The sequence below is a fragment of the Delphinus delphis genome, chromosome 9 (assembly GCF_949987515.2).
Source record: "Delphinus delphis chromosome 9, mDelDel1.2, whole genome shotgun sequence".
NCBI classification, from domain to species: Eukaryota; Metazoa; Chordata; class Mammalia; order Artiodactyla; family Delphinidae; genus Delphinus; species Delphinus delphis.
The window spans coordinates 59,120,175-59,133,550 of record NC_082691.1 but is presented as its reverse complement, the minus strand read 5'-3'; the positions used below and the strand labels follow the sequence as shown (position 1 = coordinate 59,133,550).

The 13,376-nt window shown below is 34.0% G+C and overlaps 1 protein-coding gene across 2 annotated transcripts in view; it reads left to right on the top strand.

Annotated features, from left to right (window-relative positions):
• The window catches only part of HIBADH (3-hydroxyisobutyrate dehydrogenase), a 104,795-nt gene that overhangs the window by 20,994 nt on the left and 70,425 nt on the right, over positions 1–13,376 (top strand). For both annotated transcript variants that reach the window (XM_060020649.1, XM_069541016.1), the window contains exons 3-4: positions 114–223; positions 2,687–2,808. In XM_060020649.1, coding sequence (XP_059876632.1) covers positions 114–223; positions 2,687–2,808 — 232 coding nt within the window. The remainder of the gene's footprint in view (positions 1–113; positions 224–2,686; positions 2,809–13,376) is intronic.

The following is a 13,376-nucleotide window of genomic DNA, read 5'->3' as shown; positions in this document are numbered from 1 at the left end:
TTTTATTCACTGTCACTATTATGGGCATGCATAAAAAGTGGATCCTACTTGTACTGTAGGAGCTGCTTGCATTTAATTTAAATAATGTGCCGTTGCAATTTTTTTTTTTAAAGGTAGTGTCTTCCCCAGCAGATGTAGCTGAAAAAGCTGACAGAATTATTACAATGTTGCCCACCAGCATCAATGCAATAGAAGCTTATTCTGGAGCAAATGGAATTCTAAAGTATGTATTTCTCAACTGTAGATATGTTCTTGTTATGATAGTTTATGAATTTCACATTTGTTAGAACTATTGTGAAATTACAATTATGTTTGTTAAACCTTCTTGTACTGTATTTTTATGTCTTAAAAGTGAATGGTGTGGTTTCTCTCATTGTAAAGGGTTATTTTTTCAGTGAAGTCAAGTATGTGACTTTCGGGAATACATTTTTTTTGCTTTCTGTTTCTTCCCTTTAATCTTGCGTTAAACTTACATTGGTAACCTGTTTAAGAGATTTTTAAAGCTTGCATTTTAAACTGTACAAATGTTACAAGCATAATTTTCTTACGGTTTACAGAAATTCAGGAAGAGATTTCTATGAAAAATGAAACGAAGCACTGGAAAGAACACCATTATTTAAAATTTATTATAAAATAAAAAGTTATTGTATGTCCTTTGGGTTAGTACATCTGTAGTAAGAACTTTGAGAGGGTGGAATTAAAGATTAGCAGTAGCTCTTTAAATAATATATAATTTAGGTCAGAGTTTCCTACCCAGTAACTAGCTTCCCTGGCTTTGAGAACCTTTTGGCTACTTGCTACCTATTGCCAAAACCCTTGTGGTTATGTTAGGATGACAGCGGTTGAATTTAGTTTTCTGGTCTTACTGATTCCTGTTCCTAACTTGTTTTGTTGTTGAAGTTCAGCAGAGAGCTAGAGCAAACTGGTAGGCTTTGTAGACACATGAAGGGCTAAAAGAAAGGGTTTAATTTCTTGAAGCTGTAATACATGAAATTTGAGGTTTTGGGAAATTGAATTGCTTTGGAAAACTAGCAAATTTAGAAGCAACAGACACTTGAATATTAGGCAGAAAACTGATAAGATAAATGTTTAGATTTCAGGGAAAGTTGAAAGATTCTCATTTTGGATGGAGCCCTCAGGCCCACAGTGTGTATGTGGTCCTGAGGTGACCTAGCTGTCTCATTACCTAGTCGGTTCCAATTATGGCCGTGTTTTACCTCTGAAGAAAAAGTTACTAAAAACTTTGTGGAGACAAAATCCTACGTTTATTAATATCCTTTACTCGGAATATGGTGGCCAACAACCAGGGCAATTTTGTCTAGGGAGTGCTTTGAAAGATTTTGGCTTTACATTGAAGTGTAATTTGCTTCTCATGGGTAGTTCTTTATTTTCTTTTGGGTCTGGATCATTTCCCCACACCCTGTGCGTGTATAATTTTTGAGACCATTTCCCGTTTGCTTAAAGCTTTAAGATCTTAAAAATATTAATATCACAGAAGACTGGTAAACTTAATTCTTATATTTTAGGGTATGTAAAGTGGAATTCCACATACTGAGGTGATCTATATAACAGAGTGTGCTATTTCTTTTCTATGGAACATACCCAGCCGTTGCATTTGGACCAGATCAATTCATATGTCTAAAATTGTTGTTTAAAGCATTTTGCGTGCTATTTTTTTCTGTAGAAAAAAATTTCTTTTTTATAGTTTTTAGCAATGATTTTCTATTTCCCCTTCAATATTTTTATTTATTCAGTTCTAACTTTCCAATCATGGTTATGATTAAATGTCCTCTGGGTTAGTTTACCTGTAGTAAGAATTTTGGGACGTTTGAATTCAAGGTTAGCCATAGCCCTTTAAATAAATTGTAATTTAGGTCGGTTTCCAAGCCGGTGAAGATAGGCATAGATTATAGACTGTAAGGTATATAGTCTGCACTTATAGTGCAAACAGAACTGTTTTACTTTAAGAATGCCACTTAACTATTGATGTAAAATATGATATATGAAAAGACTGCTTCCCCCTTTTACCAATGTTTGTATATAAATTTACTGTAAAGAACAAAAAGTCTCTGTGAGATTTATAGGTCCATTCCTGTGTTTTCCTTTCTGCCTGTTTGATGTCTTATTTTGTCTTTCCAAAGTTGCAGTTATTAAAGAATATGCCATCCTAAAGCAAATGGCTAAATTTTAACTGCTTATGTTTATTCTACCTAGTGGAAATGAAAATGGATATGTGAAATTTGCAATATGCCTTGTTAAAGACAAATAAATTACTTTTTAAAGAGACCCAGCTACTTTACAAACAAAAATTTAAATCCTACTAAATAGCCCTTTTAAAGTTAATAGGTGTTTTAAATTGCTTACATCTTAGCTTACCTATATTATTATGGTTAGTATTTCACCTGAAACCAGAATTTATACCATATAGATTATTAGATTATTTTGGTTTCTTTGAAATAGTTCGAGTTTACTTTGAACTATAATTGATCTGAAAATGAATTTGAGATTTTGAACCAGTTCTAATAATGTTTTTAATATTAAACCAAAGACCTCCTTGATATCTGGTGAATTTTAGCAGATTCTGATATAGGTAGTTGCATGAAATGCTTATTCAGAGTTGTAAACTATATTTTTCAAATTATAAAACTATAGTTTTTAAAAACTATATTTCTGTTCATTTACTTAGAAAAGTGAAGAAAGGCTCACTATTAATAGATTCCAGTACTATTGATCCTATGGTTTCAAAAGAATTGGCCAAAGAAGTTGAGAAAATGGGAGCAGTTTTCATGGATGCCCCTGTTTCTGGTGGTAAGTGGTAGCTAAAATATATGCACATCTATTCTGTTTGTCATAAGTAACAGTTATGATTTTGTGCTACCCAAGATATATCCAGTTATTTTTAGAGCTATTGCAGATTCTCAATTTCCTCATTAAAAATAAAAACAAAGCAAAACTGACTTATGTTATTTAATACTCTTAAAATACAATGCTTTTTCTAAATTCGGATAATAGGATATTACAGCTTTGAAGAGCTATGAATTTTTGGTCCAAATTACTGTGGGTAGGGATAGATCGATTCCTAGAAAATTTTAACTTTTCAGAACAGATTCAAGAAATAATTAGCCTGAATAATCTTGTAACTATTAAAGAAACTGAAGAAGTGGCAAAAAAGAAAAAATAATTTCGTAAGGGAAACATTAGGCCCAGGTGGTTTTACAGGTGAGTGTTACCAGACTTTCAAGGAGCAGATCGTCTCAATTTTTTTTTTTAATTATTTAATTTATTTATTTTTGGCTGCGTGGGGTCTTCGTTGCTGCGTGCGGGCTTTCTCTAGTTGTGGCAAGCGGGGGCTACTCTTTGTTGCAGTGTGTGGGCTTCTCATTGCAGTGGCTTTTCTTGTTGCGGAGCACTGGCTCTAGGCACGCGGGCTTCAGTAGTTGTAGCATGCAGGGTCAGTAGTTGTAGCTCACGGGCTCTAGAGCACAGGCTCAGTAGATGTGGCGCATGGACTTAGTTGCTCCGTGGCATGTGGGATCTCCCCGGACCAGGGCTCGAACCCCATCTCAATTTTATACAAACTTTTCCAGGCAATACAAAAAGAGGAAATGCTTCCCCAACTCACTCTGTAAGATGTGTATAACTCTGATAATTAAACCAGACGGAAACATTATGAAAGAGAAAAACTGTAGGTCTACATCAGTCATGAATATAGAAGTAAAAACTTTATAAAGTATATTAGCAAACTAAATCCAACCGCGTATGAAAGAGATCAAACACTACCACCTAGTTTGGTTTATCTCATGTATGTACAGATGGCTTAATATTAGAAGGTCTATAAATAAATAAATTTCACAACATTGACATACTTAGAAATCATCATCATCTCAATCAGAGGACAAGGAGACCCACTAATAAAATTCTAAAAGCTTAATAGTATATAAAATACTAATAGCAAGATCGAATATAATATATATGCACATACACACATATGTATTTGTATACATATACACATACATACATATGTAATTATAGCAATATAGCAGTATACAATGGAGTAGCAATTTTACTCCTATTATATTAAACTCGATTGTTGGCTTTGGGATTCAAAAATAATAAAATAGGGCTTCCCTGGTAGCTCAGTGGTTGAGAGTCTGCCTGCTAATGCAGGGGACATGGGTTCGTGCCCTGGTCTGGGAGGATCCCACGTGCCGTGGAGCGGCTGGGCCCATGAGCCATGACCGCTGAGCCTGCGCGTCCGGAGCCTGTGCTCCACAATGGGAGAGGCCACAGCAGTGAGAGGCCTGTGTAACCGCAAGAAAAAAAAAAAATATATATATATATATAATGATTTAAATCAGTTTATTTTTTTCATAAAGAACCTAATGGTCTTGTAAAGGTATCTTATATCCCAAACCACATTTGAGTATAGGTGGAGGTATAAATAATTTTTAGCCCCTATAATGGTTATATTGACTTGGTTAAGTAGGATTTGGGGTGTAAAGGTTTATAATGTGGTATGGATCTTTGATCATAAAATACTAATAAGCAGTTTTAAGCTTGGTGTTGGTATTTTTTTTGTAGAATGGTTTTAATAAAGTGAACAATTCTTCTTTGAGTGGTTCTGTGATTTAATTAAAAAATTGATACATGGTACATATGATCTTGCTGTTGGTTGATCTTTTGCTTCAAGAGTATAGCCTGAAATTATCATTTGATAATGAAGAATACCAACTTGATTTTTTAAGTGTTATTTTAAGTTTTAAAAATAATATAGTCTTCCTTGGGATAAAACTTTGAAATTACTCCTTGTTCTTATCAAGCTGTTTTTAAACCCACTTTTGTAGTTTAAGAATGCAAAAATGTTAATTTGTAATAGTGAATACTTGAATCTGTGCTTATAGACTGGAAGCTTTGTGTAGAGGTGGTTTGTGATAATTTATCGGTTGACACGATCATTATGAGATTAGCCAGTATATAATAGAAGCTTATGTTTGTCTTCTCATAGTTATTATCTTTATATTTTTAATACGATGGATTAAAAATGTCTCCACTTTTTCAGTTAAAATAAAATAGAGGAAACTTTCTGTAAGTTAGAGTTGACTGGTTTAAAAATCATTATATTTTAACTAAATAAAATTAAGGAAAAGGGACCTGGAAAAAGCATAGATACCCAAGTTAGATACCCAAGATGGGACCACAATTTTATAGAGGTTCTATATTTGTCAGTCTTAAACATGGATTATTTGAGGTAATTTGAATAAAACCTTAAAAAATGTCCCCCATGTTTGTCCATTTTCCCTCACCCCTCATTTGTTCCTTATCTTAGATTTAAAAAAAATGCATTTTTGTGTATTTATATACAGCTATTACCTACAAATACAGTAGTATTCTAAAAATTAAAATAGGAACATATTATACTCCTTATTCTGTGGTTAGCATTTTAAGGACAAGCTTTTTTTTAACCTAGATGAATTTGAAGTTGCATAGATTTTTGAGATAGTGATTCATTTCTTTAGTCCAGCCCCTTCTTCTGCTTTCTACTAACTTTTATTCTGGGGAATGCAATGAAAAGAATCTTTACTGTATCATTTTACTAGCCCATGGAGTAATACATTGAAGGTTTTCCTCAGGTTTCATTATTGCAGCTTTTTATACATCATCCTTATTACAAATAATATAATTTTATTTAAATTCCATGTGACTTTTTAAAAAAATCAAAAGCAAGTGATGCTTAAACTGCTATCATTATCATCCTGAAACCAATGTGAGTAACTTTTCTACTTGTACAGTTAACACTTTGTAGCATAGATCATGCCTCAGCCCATTTGGTGCTTCCTTTAGAAGCTGTCAAACTGTACATGCTTTTATCAAAGCCCACATTACATTATATTTATAGGCATTGATTCACTTCCTCCTGTAGAATTTAAGCTTTTTGAGTGCAGGGAGTAACACATTTTTTTTTCAATTTTTGTTAAATATTGAATTTATATACAAAATATTTATAAAATTATAAAGGTACCAAGTATAAGTATACATCAGGCCCATGTGTACTCTCCTCCCAGTTTAAGAAATAGAGCCTTACTGTTACCTTGTGTGTTTCTTCTGCTCTATTAATACTTAATTTGACTTTTATCTTATATTCACCTCTATGGATATTTAAAGAGAGAGAGTAACACCAGATCTGATTTATACAGCCGATTCTAGGGCTAGAGAAGGATTTTTAGTTCTAGAAATGGAAAATTTATGTTGAAGATCAACTAGAAATCTTATAGATGATTCCTGATTATATCCGAGGGGGAACCAGTGGAATTTGGAATTCGATTTGATGGTTCTTTAGTAAATATTCTTTAAGCAAGGAAGAAAGGAAATTAGTTAGTTCCTATAATTCTCCTACCACCTTTAGTTTCATTTTCTGCTGTACTTCTGTTAATAAGTTAAAAGAAGTTTACTTGGATATTAGGGAGAGCCTGGAACTTTAAAAGTAACTCTAAAAATGAAGGTCTTCATTTTTTCTTTAATGAAATGTCTTATACTTAAATTATTGTATTTATATAATTCTTACAAGATTATATCCTGTTTTCTGATTATACATTCTAATCCTATTATGCTGAGAGCACCTTGATTGCTGATTTCATATAATAAACATTTATTGAGTACTTATATACTAGGTATGTTCTAGGTACTAGAGTTAGAGCTTTAAAGATAGTGAACATCTTTTGCCTCATGGAGCTTATGATTTGGTAGGAATAGAGAGAATAAACAAGTAAACAAGAATAATTTCAATGATAAGTACTATGAAGGAAAAAAACAGAGTAAACAGTTAAGGAGACAGAGACTATGGGGAGGGCTCTTTTACATAGAGTGGACAGGATGCCTTCTCTGGGGAAGTGACATTTAAGCAGAGATCTGAATGTGCAGTCAAGGGAAAGTGTTCTCAGTAGATGGAGGTGCTCTGTGAGGGCTCTGAGGCATGGACAAGCTTGGTATGTTTGTGGAACATTTATCTTTGTATCCCTAGGATTTAGCAGGTAGTTTCACTCGGAGTTAGTTAAACTGAATGATCTTTACACTGACTCCCCATATGTCTAATACCGTGCCTTTGTTTAACCGTTTGTGGTTCTCAAACTAAAGCTAACCAGGCTCTCTAGTAGCCCATGACACTGGCCTCATAAGTATGATGCCCTAATCTGTTTATCTGTCTTGTGTAAATCACATCTTTATGAAAGTTGTAATCCTTTAACGTGAAATGTTTAGTCACACCAATTTGGACACATGCATTTTTTTTTAGTATGGAATGGGTCTGCTATCACAATGTTAGTTCCAATTTGATTAGCTCTCTTGTATAATGAATGCTAGACATAAAGCAAATTAAAAACTATTGTTTGAGACTAATGACTACTGTTCAGTCTGCTCCAAGAGCATAACTATAGCACTTAACTGTGCTTGAATAATTGAAGAATAAGCTCACTGATTGCCTAGTATGTCTGTAGGTTTGCATAGAAACCTTGAGTTGAAGAGACTCTGAAGTGGCCCTTGTAGTTAGCCCCAGGCTTTCTGTGCTGGCAAGCCTCATAGATTTGCTAAAATATTGCTCCGGTTAGGGATTAATATCAAAATTAAATAATTGAACTTGTGTGTATGTGTTTGTATAACAGTTCCCTACCAGGAAACCAGATTTAATACTCTACTTACTTGGCTGGGTTAAGTTTTAGTAATTTGTTTGAGATATTCTTAGAATATGGAATAGTAAGCACAAAACCTATTAAGGACTTTCTCTTAGAGAGATAGACTTGCTTGCTAAATTCTTCAATGAAAGTCTCATATAGACTCCATTATTGTTTTTAAAATCAAGTGTGCAAGTCTTGGCCTTGAACGGGAACTGCTCACTGAGCTGGATACCTACTGTTTTTCCACTTGACCTGTACCTAATTTATGGTAAAGGGAGCACAAAAACAAAAATTATTTATATTTTGGCACCAAACAGCATTATGGTTAAAGGTCTATTGGTATTTCCATTAAAACATTTTCTTAGAGAGGTTTATAACTTGGCAATTTTACTTGGCTTTGGGCTGAAACATTGCTATTTCTGTCCAAAAGCAGATTCTTTTATCAAATTTCATATAACTGAATTTGCCATAGTTTAGAATGTATGGAGGGGAACGGGCTATCAATAGGTCTTTGATGCTCTCACAAGCTGTTTGATTACACAGCAGTATTGTGTGCAGTATTTATTCTTAGATTTTAGTCTTACATCAGTAACATTTTTTTTTTTAATGATTTGAAATAAGTTGATTTAACATGATTAAGATAATTCATTTTCATGGGTTCTTCCCTTTAAAGAATTGTACTACTATGATGCTTTTAAAATGATCGATTCTGTTATTTATTATAAAATTTAAAAGTACTTTGTGGCATTGACTTCTGTCTCAGAGACTTGGATTATTCTATCTTGAAAAATATTAAAGTGAGCTTCTGCTTGGTCTGATTTGTGGTATTTAAAGCGTTAGTAGCTCAAGTAATTAAAATTTTCTTTAACTTGATTTAATGGACAAATCCATTTCCTCAGAAATGACATAAGATTCATCAGTACCAGTACACCCAGAAATGGGTTAATTATGATATCCACTTACATTTAACCATAATTTTACTTATCACCCTGATCCATTAAGTATCCTTTCTGTCTCTGGAGAATACATTTTGCCTGGGATTTTCTCCAGTTTGCACAGAGTGGTTCAGAAATGTTTGGTAAATAAATTCCAAGGATTTCTTTGAAATTAGTCCCAAAGAAGAGGTGCCCATAAAAACCTCTTTTTACATTCTTTGGCGTGCCTGAGACTCCCTTACAACAGTTGTCAGGGACAAGAGTCCCTGCATAAGGTGTTAATGAGTTCTTAGCATGTTTAGAGAAGACTGCTGACTCACTGCCCAAGATAACATGGTTGAGGCAGCTTTAATAATTTGTCTCCTCAGAAAATAGTAGAAGAGTGGGCTAGAGAAGGCAAAGTGATCACTTCACTCAGTGTTTGTATTATTGCTATCAGTTATTGTTAGTGATATTATTGCTAACAAGAACCTAGTTTATTTCTAAGAATTTACTCTATTGCAGTTTGCGATTCCCTCATCTCCAAATCTGCAGGCCAGATTTTAACTGCATTGCAATTTCCAGTCAAGTAACCGTTACCAGAGTTGCTCTTGCCAGGCTCTGTCCTGTGGTGGAGGGTTCTCCTCACATGGGTCTGTTGGAAAGAGCGTGGATAAGGCAGGGGTCCTGCCTCAAGTAATCCCAGGGTATTTTTAATGTCCTTTCATTGCCATTCAGGATGTAAGTCAGACCAGACACAACTGGGTCTGGTCACATAGTTCAGGACTGCCTAGCAGTATTTATATAAAGGTGAAGTAGATTTAGTAAATAAACCTTCTAAAGCTATTAATTGTATATAATTTATTTTTCATTAACATCTATTGATGCCTAAGCAGTGTGAAATTAGTTCCAGTATCCCTTATGTCTTTATTGTGTTTTGTTTGTGATCCCTGGATAGCTATTGGGGGTGAAGTGGGAGGATGCAGTGGAATTAAGAATTTGACAAGGGCCTTGTCATCGCAATCAAACCATTATCAGACTTACTTGCAGTGTTTTAGATGTCTGATTTTCTTAAAGAAAGTTTGATAATGTTAGCAGTTGAAAAGTATGTTAAGTTGAGGTTAGGTCCTTCTCTGTATATATTTGCCATACAATTCTGTTTTACTTGGGGTGTTTTAATTGTGAAAAATTTAAGTATACGTGCACACTTCATAGTAGCCATCCTCCCCACGTGGCCAATGAAGGTATGATAGCCGACTCGCCATCTCCCTTCTGCCTTAAGTAATTTAACTTGACCTGAAGGTGGAGGGTTTTTGTTATTGTTTTGTATTTAGCTGAGATTACCTCCAGCGATGGAGAAATGTGGACTCTTTTAGAAGAGTATTAAGAATTTTAAGATTTGTATCTGACATCTTTTTTTATTGAGTTATTGACTATTAGTTGTGGTCATCAGAATGTTTATCCACTGCAGTCTCTAAGGTAACATTGTTCGTAAGGAGTTTTTTTAAAGTGAAATATAATATGAGGCCAGGCATACAAGTGATTTTATCATTAATTATATTTCATTTCCACTAAGTCTTACGTGTGAGGGTAATACTTGGTCTCAAGTAGCCAACATTGTTAATGTACGATGTACATATATTAAAGAGTAGAAAAATAGTCTTGGCAGACACTGAAATAGTTAATTTGCTTTTCCAGCCAAGGTAGGTTTATAAAACTTTCTGAAGATTAAGAAGTGGGAAAGAATTTTTCTTTGCATTAATGCCACATTAACCCTTTACCTTAGGCTATAAAAATTTTCTTGCAGCATTTTTTCATTAGATAAGCAGCTAGCGGAAGGATAGTTGATTTATTGTAATTGTCAAATATCTGCAAACACTCAGATAGCTGAAAGAATTATTTTGACATAAAATCCTGAGTAGAGATGAGATTTTTCTCTAAAAGTAAATGATAATTTTGAGAAAGGAATAGGAGCAACAGTATAGTTCTGACTTTGAGATCTATAATCTTTAGTAGCAAACTTTTAAAAACAGCATTTAGAAATATTTGATGGTATCTCATGGGCTTTAATTGGGCTGTACTTTTATATTCTTATTAGTACTCGTATAAAATCAACAGCTTTTCATGATTGAGCATTTACATCTTAAATCTTACACACTGCTCTGTTAGGAAACACACCCAGCAACACTGGGTATTTTGAAGTTAATAGGAATAGTCTATATTTTATGCAGAAAAGTTGCTTTATATAATATTCAAGGGCTAGTGGACAAGGGTGAGAGTGGCGGTAGAGGGAGGCAGGGTGGGCGCCCCTGTCGGGGAGTGAGAAAGCCATTACGCTGTCCTCCATTTTAGCTGGTAGTTTGGATTAAAACTGCAGAATTAAATTTTTTGGAATTGTTACTACCCCAAGTGGGAATATAAACTATATTGAACAAAATTTATTTAGCCTGTTAAAAAGTCAACCTAAAACTCTAGTTAATTAGTTTACATTATGACATCACTTCTAGTTGAGACTCAAACTTCTACTGAGTAAGCGGAGCTCTATCAGGTGAGCTGACTGCTACCCATATGGGGCTTTAAGATAATGATGAGTTTAAATTTCCTCTTAGAGCTAAGTGAGAATAAAACTGGAGGCAGTAAATACTCTGGGCCAAAGCCATTAAATGAAAAAGCTGGGAATTCTCCAGCTCTTGACTTAAATTGTTTGTTTATCAGCTGGCGCCTAGTCTGGAGTCAAGAGCTGGAGATTTCTATCTGTGACAGAACTTTGAAACTCTTGCAGGACACTTTCATTTCAACTTAAGGTAACTTGAGTTTATAGCTTTGGCTTTAAAGATTACTAATGATTTACTCATTTCCTTACCATTTAACCAGAGTGGACTTTTTCCCAGGAAGGGATCTGTGTTTATTTAGGGCCTTTGTCTGCGGAGGGATTAAAAGGCAGCCCACCAGCATTGTGAACTTGATGGTAATAAAAGGTCACCAAAACACACCATAAAAACGTTCTTACCATGGAATTAATTATACAGTGTAATTTTACAAAGCAGTTTGGTTACTCTGTCCCTATACCCCCGATTCTTAAGAATTTCACCTTTTAAAAATTAAAGCTTTCGTACAATTTAGGTTTTTGAAAAAAAATGTTTTGCTTCCTTTATGATATTTAAACACTAAGGAAATTGTCGCATGCAGTTAATTGCTTAAAATTTTTAAAGTTTGAAAATAAAAATTAGCTGTTATTGTTAAACTATGGGATGAATAGCTTGTTTAGGAGGAAGGCAGAGTAGTCAAAAGGGATGGTTGGTGTTTCATAGAACAGCTCAGTTTCTAAAAACCTAAGCCTTGTTAAAAAAATTTTTTTTCTGTGCCACCAGGTGGCATTGCATCCAAACCTGCTTGTGATAAAGGGAGGATTTTAAAATACATTCTTTTTTGTTCAGGAGAGGTCATAATACTTTTTCTAGATTTTGCTTTTAAGTTAGCTTAAAAATACATCTAATATCAAGGTTGATTAAATGTCTCTCTCCAAAGAACTGAAAAAGATTTCTGAAGTCTGCAAGTGTTTGCTTTTAGGTGGTTAATACTGAAATGAAAGTAAATTAAAATGTTGAAACATTTGCAGAGGATTGCCTTTTTTTTTTTATTAAATAAAATGAACATTTAACAGTTGGTTATTTTTTTGGTTTTGTTTTACTTGTCTAAACACTCGAGAGAGGATCCTGCCTATAAAACCCTCACAAATGTTGCAGAAACCACCCCAGTGCAGCAAATCACTGCCCTACTCCCCTCAACACCCGCCCCAGCCCTTATAAAAAAAGTGTCAGCAGGTTTCACTGTATGGGAATTTTTAAAAAGAGGGAAAGAGCTCTGAAAGGTGCAAGTTGGTCCTTTTCACAAGCCTAACTATGAGATTCATTAGGCAGTTCATGTTCATGTCTTAAAAGCTGTTTTTGGGAAAGTAAATTCTTGCAGTTTCCTGTACTGGTTTTGAGGAAGTCTTTTGAATCAGCTCATTTTAAGAAAGTGATAATGTAAAAGCAGGAAAAAAAGGCTCATTATAAATTTTAATAAAAAAGATTTTTTCATTAAAATACATATTAATGTTCTATTTTATGAACTCATATATAAGTTAATAAACTCTGTACAGAAAACATTGTTTAATACAAGTATTCAGGTGCTACAGTATTTGTCAGAATAAATAAGGTTCAGTGTACATTCTATTGATTTTTATCCTTTTAAAAAATGTGTTCACTGTACAGAGAGATGTTTAATGCTTAGCTTTGATTAGCTTTGATTATTTATCAAAAAGCTTTATGAAATGTTGCTCATTTTATACTCTCACCTCTTTCTCTGAGGCTTCTTAGTGTGTACAGCCTGATTAAGAAATGTATATGTTTTCAAAGTAAATGTTTGACCTCCCACCTTGTTGTTCCCGCTTTTGTACACACTCAACCCTCCCCTTCCCTATATTTTGAATAACTCGATTGTAATGTGTGTTGTACTAAAACTAAATACATTCGAACCTTTGGTGTTACAAAGAAAACTTTGTTTTAAAAATCAGGAAAATTTCACATTTGAAAGTAGTCTAGACAAAGGTGCTCGTGACATTTGACACTGAATATTTTACTTTTAAACTTGATACAACAGTCTGCTTCTTAGCTTTGTTGTATGCTGATATTTCTACTTATTTAACATCAAAAAGCTGTAGTGGTTTTTCTTTAAAGATTGTGCCTGTGTTCTGGAATTGCCTCCTGCTGTCCATGAATTGCTTCTTGCCTTTTTTTGTTAGAATTTCTCA